At 35.8% G+C, this 7,682-nt stretch overlaps 1 protein-coding gene across 1 annotated transcript in view; it reads right to left on the reverse strand.

The window, feature by feature from the left end:
* Positions 1-6,664, reverse strand: part of LOC149533129 (elicitor-responsive protein 3-like) — a 7,004-nt gene extending 340 nt beyond the window's left edge. Inside the window, exons 1-4 of the mRNA XM_089805206.1 lie at positions 6,595-6,664; positions 657-722; positions 441-567; positions 240-357 (exon numbers count right to left, since the gene is read on the reverse strand). Coding sequence (XP_089661332.1) covers positions 240-357; positions 441-567; positions 657-722; positions 6,595-6,664 — 381 coding nt within the window. The remainder of the gene's footprint in view (positions 1-239; positions 358-440; positions 568-656; positions 723-6,594) is intronic.
* Positions 6,665-7,682: the final 1,018 nt, after the last annotated feature.

Genomic DNA, 7,682 nt, shown 5'->3' on the forward strand with positions numbered 1-7,682 from the left:
AATAAAAATATGGATCACTGAATTTGACTCAAAAAATTACATAATTAGATTTTAATAACAATATTACAATAGAAATTTTATTCTAGATATTAAGTCTCTTTGTAATGTCCATCATAAAACAATTACCTTCACACATCATGAATTACATCAATTCAACTATTAGTACATCTAAAAATTGAATGACCCTTTCCCATAAAAACCATCAACAGAATTGTTTGTTTGTAAATATAGTAACTTGCCTTGGGAGTGAAAGTAAGGCCCACTATGATCTCCCCACAATAAGTGTTGTCCATGAGAACCACGTTATAAGGTGTAGGAGGCACGTTTCCTTCCATCAACACTCCCATCAATGGAATTCTATGAAAAACATAAGGATTTACTAGTTTGTCAAATTACAAGAAATATGTGCAAATTATCTTGGGGTTTCTCATCTCACTTACTTTTCTTCTCCAACAAAATCATCGGTGTTGAATGTATCCTTGTCCATTATTGTGATACTCATATCAGAAGCACGTTCTGATAACTTAAAAACAAACTTCTCGTTCCATTCTGGATGTGTGCCTTCTCCTACAACATGTTTACCATATTAACAACCCCTCAATATATCAACATAACACGTTCTCAAAGGAAATAATGAGGTAATACAATATACTCACTAGATGCAACTTTTCTTTTCTGCTCCTGGTTTTGCAAATTTAGGAAGGTGTAAGGGTTCATCTTTGTAATGGTTCTGCAGTGTAACGGTTATGCAGTGTAACAGTTCTGCAGAGATTCTTTGTGAAGCCTAATCACTGTTGATTGTAACTGCTCCTCCTTGATTCTCGAAGATGCTTGAATGCATTTATATATGCTATGAGCTGAGAGTTGTTGTATCATTGTATCAAGATTTATTTCTAATAGAAATATTGGCCCTGCTTGTAATGTGGATGTAATCCAGAATATCTGGATGAACCACTATAATTTTGGTGTCTCTATTTTTGTTCTTTTTCTCTGGTCTTGTTATTGCTCTGTTTTGTTTCTGTTGTTAATTATATTTTGGGTCTGCAACTTACTTTCAACAATTGGTATCAGAGCTTGGTTAAGCTCGTTCAAATTTTTTGGAAATCGGTGAAGTTTTTTTTTTGCAGGCACCATGGATGAAGCAGAAAAATGGAAGATTGAAAAGTTTTCTGGGAAAAACTTTGGGCTATGGAAAGTGCAGATAGAGTCTTTGCTCATCAAGCAAGATTTACAACCTGCGTTGCTTGGTAAGACAAAGGGAAAAGGATCATTGTCAGACGAAGACTGGGAAAAACTGGATTTGAAAGCAAGGGCAACAATTTTCTTGGCACTCTCAAGTAACGTGTTGTTTAACGTTTCAGCTGAGAAGACAACTAAAGAGTTAGTTGAGAAATTATCTTCATTGTATGAGATACCTTCTGCTTCGAATAAAGTTTTTATAATGAAGAAGCTATATAATCTGAAAATGAAAGAAGGGGGAGTAATGTCGAATCATCTGAATGAGTTTAATACATTGGCCAGTCAACTCATTTCAATTGGTATACCATTAGATGATGAAATCAAAGCTATTCTTTTACTGTGTTCACTTTCGAACAGCTGGGAAGGTGTAGTAATGGTTGTGAGCACTTCAATTGCAGCCAAGACCAAATTGAAATTCGATGAAGTTGTAGCCACACTTCTTAGTGAAGACATGTGGAGGAAGCATCAAGAACCCTCTTCCGGTGATGCTCTTACAGTTGTGAGCATGAGCAATAGAGGTAGAAGTCGAGAGAGAGGAAGAAATAATAATAATAATAATAGTAACGCAAAAGGAAGATCGAGCCATCACTCCAAATCGAGAGGAAGAAATGGGTCTTGTTGGTTTTGTGGAAAACCAGGGCACTCAAAGAAACAGTGTTGGCATTACAAGAAGGCTCAAAATAAAGTCATAAATGATGGAGTTAATGCTGCAACTGATGAAGCTTTGGTACTTGCAGCTGGTGACACAAATTCAAATTCGTGGGTCCTTGATTTTGGTGTCTCATTTCATGCAACTCCATGTCGGAGTGTTTTCATGAATTACCAAGAAGGTATGTTCGGTAAAGTTTTTCTTGGGGATAATAAAGAATGTGACATAGTGGGAAAAGGGGACATTTTATTGTCATTGAAAAATGGGAGCAAATGGATTTTAAAAGATGTTAGGCATGTACCTACACTTAAGCGTAATCTAATTTCTATTAGTCAGTTATATACACAAGGCTGCAATGTTAGTTTTGATTTAGCTTCATGGAAAGTGTCAAAAGGTCAATTAATTTTAGCAAAAGGGCAAAAAATTGGAAGTTTGTACACATTAGAGTGTCATGGTGAAGTGGGAGCAGCCATGGCAGTTGCGGATAGTAATGTTGAACTTTGGCATAAGAGGCTCGGTCATATGAGCAAAATAGGTCTTGAAGTTATGCTTCATAGAGACCAACTTTCAGGTCTAAAATCGGTTGATTTACAGTTATGTGAGCATTGCCTTTATGGCAAACAAAATTGCACCAGCTTTATAAGGACGGGTCATGAGAAGAAATCTTCTCAATTAGAACTTGTGCATTCTGATGTTTTTGGTCCTACGGAGGTAACATCTCTTGGTGGTGCTAAATATTTTGTCACATTTCTTGATGATTTCACTCAAAAATTTTGGATTTATATGTTGAATAACAAATCTGAAGTTTTTTCAAAATTTAAAGTTTTTAAGACTATGGTGGAAAATCAGATTGGAAGAAAAATAAAATGCTTATTAACAGAAAATGGTGGTGAGTTTTGTTCTATAGAGTTTGACAATTTTTGTGCAGATAATGGTATTCGAAGGATTAAAACAGTCTCGTATACACCTCAAGAAAACGGTGCAACTGAGAGGTTGAATCGGACTATTTTAGAAAGAGCTCGATGTATGTTATCAAATGCTGGTTTGGGGAAAGAATTCTGGGCAAAGGCCTGTAATACAGCGGTCTATTTAATAAACAGAGCTCCTTCATCATGTTTAGATTTTGACATTCCAGAAGAACGGTGGACTGGTAAGAGGATTTCCTATTCTCATTTACGAGTTTTTGGGTGTGATGCGTATGTTCATGTTCCTAAAGAACAGCAAACGAAATTGGATTTTAAATCTAAACATTGTATATTTTTGGGGTATGGTGAAGATCAATTTGGTTACCGGTTATGGGATTCAATCACTCAGAAAGTAATATGGAGCAGGGATGTTGTATTTAATGAGAAAGTATTCTCAGGTTTGAGTAATCAGAGGTCTAATTGTGATGATTTTATTAACTTTGATTTATTAGATAATGGCAATACTATTCCACATTCTCCTCGCGTTACTTTCCATCCCTCCACTATTGGTATGCCTTCAGGAAATGTAAGTTCTTATCTTACTACTCCATTGCCATGTTCCCTGTTTCAACAAACTCCTCCCCTCACCTCCACGCACACAGGTCAACCCACATTTGAAAAAGAGGCTTCTCTATTCCCACCGCAACCCCTACCGGTTCCCCACACCATGCCATTAGTCGTTACCCATGTTGTTGTGGAGGATGTAGACCCTACAATTTATATACAGTCGCCCCCACCACATGCGCTACACACTACTTCTCCTCACCTACTGGTAGAGTCACCTCTGCATCCCCAATCTAGTGTTGAAGTCATTTTAAATCCCCTACCAAATACGCTGCCTCACCAGCCTCCTGTTCCAACTATGACGTCTACTACCCTATCGTTACCAATTATTGCAAACACAGAGGCTGAAAAACAAAAAATTTCAAATATAGAGGCTGCAAATCCAGAGGTTCCCACACTGCACAATATTAATTTAAGGCAGTCTACAAGAGAGAAGAAACGTCCCAAGAAACTTGATGACTATGAGTTGTTATTTCCTCTCTGTTCTGATCAGGCAGAGCCCCAAACTTGTAAACAAGCATGTTCTGATATTAATTCAGTGTTCTGGATGGATGCAATGCGGGATGAAATTGAGCCTTTAAACTCAAACCAAACCTGAGATTTGGTTCCACTTCCAGCAAATCGTAAAGCATTGAAAAATAAGTGGGTCTATCGCATCAAAGAGGAAGATGGAGGTCAAAAAAGATACAGGGCAAGATTAGTAGCAAAGGGATTTTCTCAGAAACAGGGTGTGGATTTCAATGAAATTTTTTCTCCAGTGGTGAAAATGCAAACAATTCGTTTGGTACTTGGCATGGGACCTCGAGCTTGAGCAACTTGATGTCAAAACAACATTTCTACATGGAGATATTGATGAAGAATTATATATGGAACATCCAGAAGGCTTTATCAAACAAGGGTAGGAACATTTAGTTTGCAAATTAAAGAGGAGTCTTTATGGGCTGAAACAAGCTCCTCGTCAATGGTACTTGAAGTTTGATAATTTTATGACTCAGCAAGGCTTTACCCGCTGCGAATCAAACCCATGTGTATACCACAAAAGGCTTCCGACTGGTTAGTTCGTGATCTTATTATTATATGTTGATGATATGTTGACTGCTAGTAACAGTATGAGAGTCATTCATGAGCTGAAGACACATTTGTCTCTTCGTTTTTCCATGAAAGATTTAGGGGCAATGAAGAGGATTCTTGGGATGGATATCATCCGTGATAGGCATAAAAGAGAACTCAGATTATCTCAAGAAAAATACATTCTTAAAGTTTTAGAAAAATTCAATATGTCCAATACCAAATCAGTTGCCACTCCATTGGCTGATCATTTTAAATTGTCTTCTAAGTTGTGTCCTTCTACTCCGGAAGAAAAACATGTGATGGTTGGTATTCCCTATTCTTCAGCAGTTGGGAGTCTAATGTATTCCATGGTTAGCACACATCCGGATATTGCTCATGCAGTGGGAGTTGTGAGTGGTTTTATGAGTAATCCTGGAAAAACTCATTGGCAAGAAATTTAATGGATTCTTTAGTATTTGAGAGGCACTTCCTCTCATGTTTTATGTTTTAACAGTAAATCTCCTTACATCTGCGGATATGCTAATGCTGATATGGCTGGAGATTTAGATAAACAAAGATCAACAACAGGCTATGTGTTTAAGTTTGTCGGGGCAACGATTAGCTGGACTTCTCGAAAGCAACCAGTTGTTGCTCTTCCTCTACCGAGGCTGAATACATTTCTCTCACGGAGGGGGCAAAAGAGTTGATATGGTTACAATGATTGTTTGGAGAGTTGGGATTTAAACAATCCACTTTTACTCTATTTTCAGACAGCAGGAGTGCCATCTATTTGGCCCACAATTCAACCTTCCACAGTCGTTCCAAGAATATAGAAACCAGATTTCACTTCATTAGTCATGCTCTTGAAGAGGGAAGATTAAAGTTAGAGAAGATTGACACAATGGTCAATCTGGCTGATATGTTCACCAAAGTTGTATCTCGAGAGAAGTTTGAATTATATAGAGCTTCTCTCGGCATTGTGACGACGTTGCGATAAGCACCAAGTGGGGGATATCTCTAAGCAGCTCATCTTGTAGTGCTGATTGGACTTCAAGTGGGAGATTGTAACGGTTCTGCAGTGTAACGGTTCTGCAGAGACTCTTTGTGAAGCCCAATCACCATTGATTGTAACTGCTCCTCCTTGATTCTCGGAGATGCTTGAATGCATTTATATATGCTATGAGCTGAGAGATGTTGTATCATTGTATCAAGATTTATTTCTAATAGAGATATTTGCCCTACTTGTAATGTGGATGTAATCCAGAATATCTGGATGAACCACTATAATTGTGGTGTCTCTATTTTTGTTCTTTTTCTCTGGTCTTGTTATTGCTCTATTTTGTTTCTGTTGTTAATTAGTTTTTGGGTCTGCAACTTACTTTCAACAATCTTGACTGCATATAAGAGAAAGTAAACATCATTAGTTTCTATCTAAAAAATATAAAATAAAAAGTCATAATTGTTGGCTTGTTGAAAATTAGGAGATGTAATAAAATCAACATGTGAAAATTAGAAGTGATGATGCTAAGGGCTCTATTTGATAGTTTCATGGATGAGGGTTTCATTTGATAGTGTGAGGGTTAAGTAGTGACGGTATTTTTGTAGTCAGAGATGTTCATTCTTTTGTTGATCTATTGTAATCAAAAATTTACCTTCATCAATCTAAAGAAATTTCATTATTGTTTGCCTCCTTGAAGATTATGAGATCTAATCAAATCAATTTGTAGAAATTAGAAGTGATGACGAGAAGTGCTTCATTGATAGTGTCATGGACTAGGGTTTCATTTGATAGTGTCGGGGTTCAGTAATGATGGCATTGTTGTAGTCACTGAGGTTCATTCTTTCATAGATCTACTGTGATTAGAAATTTACCTTCACTGATCTAAACAACAATCATAACAATCATAGTTGTTTGGCTTGTTGAAAACTATAATATTTAATAAAATCAAAATACAAAAATTAAAACCCATGACAAAACATAATTCTAAGTTAAGTAATCTATTGTGATCATAGATTTAGCTTCAAAGATTTAACAACATAGAACCCTCATTAAACTGGTAAATTGTTATGCATTCTAGTTCCATTCATCTATAAGAAAATGTTAAAGAGAAAGATGAATGAATTTACATAAAAAGTTAGTATTGTGAATGTCTTGGGCCTTGACAAGGAGCACCTCAAGAGTTCCCAACATTGTCATTTCTTCTTTCTCCCTCTGATTCACTTGCTCAGAAACTAAGAGAAGTTTGAAATGAAATGAAATGAATGAATTTTAATGACATCCATAAGACCACACACCAAAAAATAGTCTATTTAATAACATTGATAAAAAGAATGAACAAACTTAAATAACAGAAAGAAATGCTTTTAGCTTTGTCCACATTCATTGTCAAGTTGTGCTACCTGTTATTTTAACTATCTATTTAACTTGAGTTGCCCTAACTTTGTCTATTTCCATGTGTACTCTCTGTTAATCAACTTAGAAAATGTGTCTTTCATGTAATTCTATTCAAGGAAGGCCGCTACTAGTGAAGGTCGGAACTCTACTTGACTTCTCAAGAAATAGTTTATTTTACCAATTGTTATATAAGACCCAAAAACTACTTTTTAATATGAAACAGCCGAAATCAACTGGTTCTCTAAGAAATAGTTTATTTTACATGGCTTGAATTTAAAATGGTGAGAGAGTCGCTCTCATTGGAGACAGGCTAAGTTTTGAAGGTATACGATGAAGTGATCTAGATGCTCTGAGTCTTAAGCAATGAATATATATTAAGAAAAAAATTTGTGATTGTGATTCTTTATTCAATATTGTAAGAGAGACAATTTGAAATATAATACATTGGAAGTGACAAAATTATGTGTGTAGTTAAGTCTTATGTTATCTCACAAATATAACTTTTTTAGGAATTATTTATCTTTCAATATTTTAGGAATTGACATTATATAATCTACTTGTTTATAATTAGTGTCATTTGTCTTGATATTTTTTGTCTATTGTCTTCCCTATCCTTTTGAATCTCTAACCCATGGTTGTTCCTATAGTTTTGGCCCTTCTTAAATTTTTGAAAGCCTTTCCCTTAGACTTGTGTTCTTGGAATTTATTCTCTTTATTTTTTAGTAGCTAGAGTTTTATCTCTTTTGTTTATGTTCAAACTTTTTTTTCTCACCAAATAGGGCACCTCCATAGCTTGGTTCAAGGTTTTGGGTTGAGGAAG

The sequence above is a fragment of the Cupressus sempervirens genome, chromosome 10 (assembly GCF_028749045.1).
Source record: "Cupressus sempervirens isolate cs-2001-9-10 chromosome 10, ASM2874904v1, whole genome shotgun sequence".
Classification (NCBI taxonomy): Eukaryota; Viridiplantae; Streptophyta; class Pinopsida; order Cupressales; family Cupressaceae; genus Cupressus; species Cupressus sempervirens.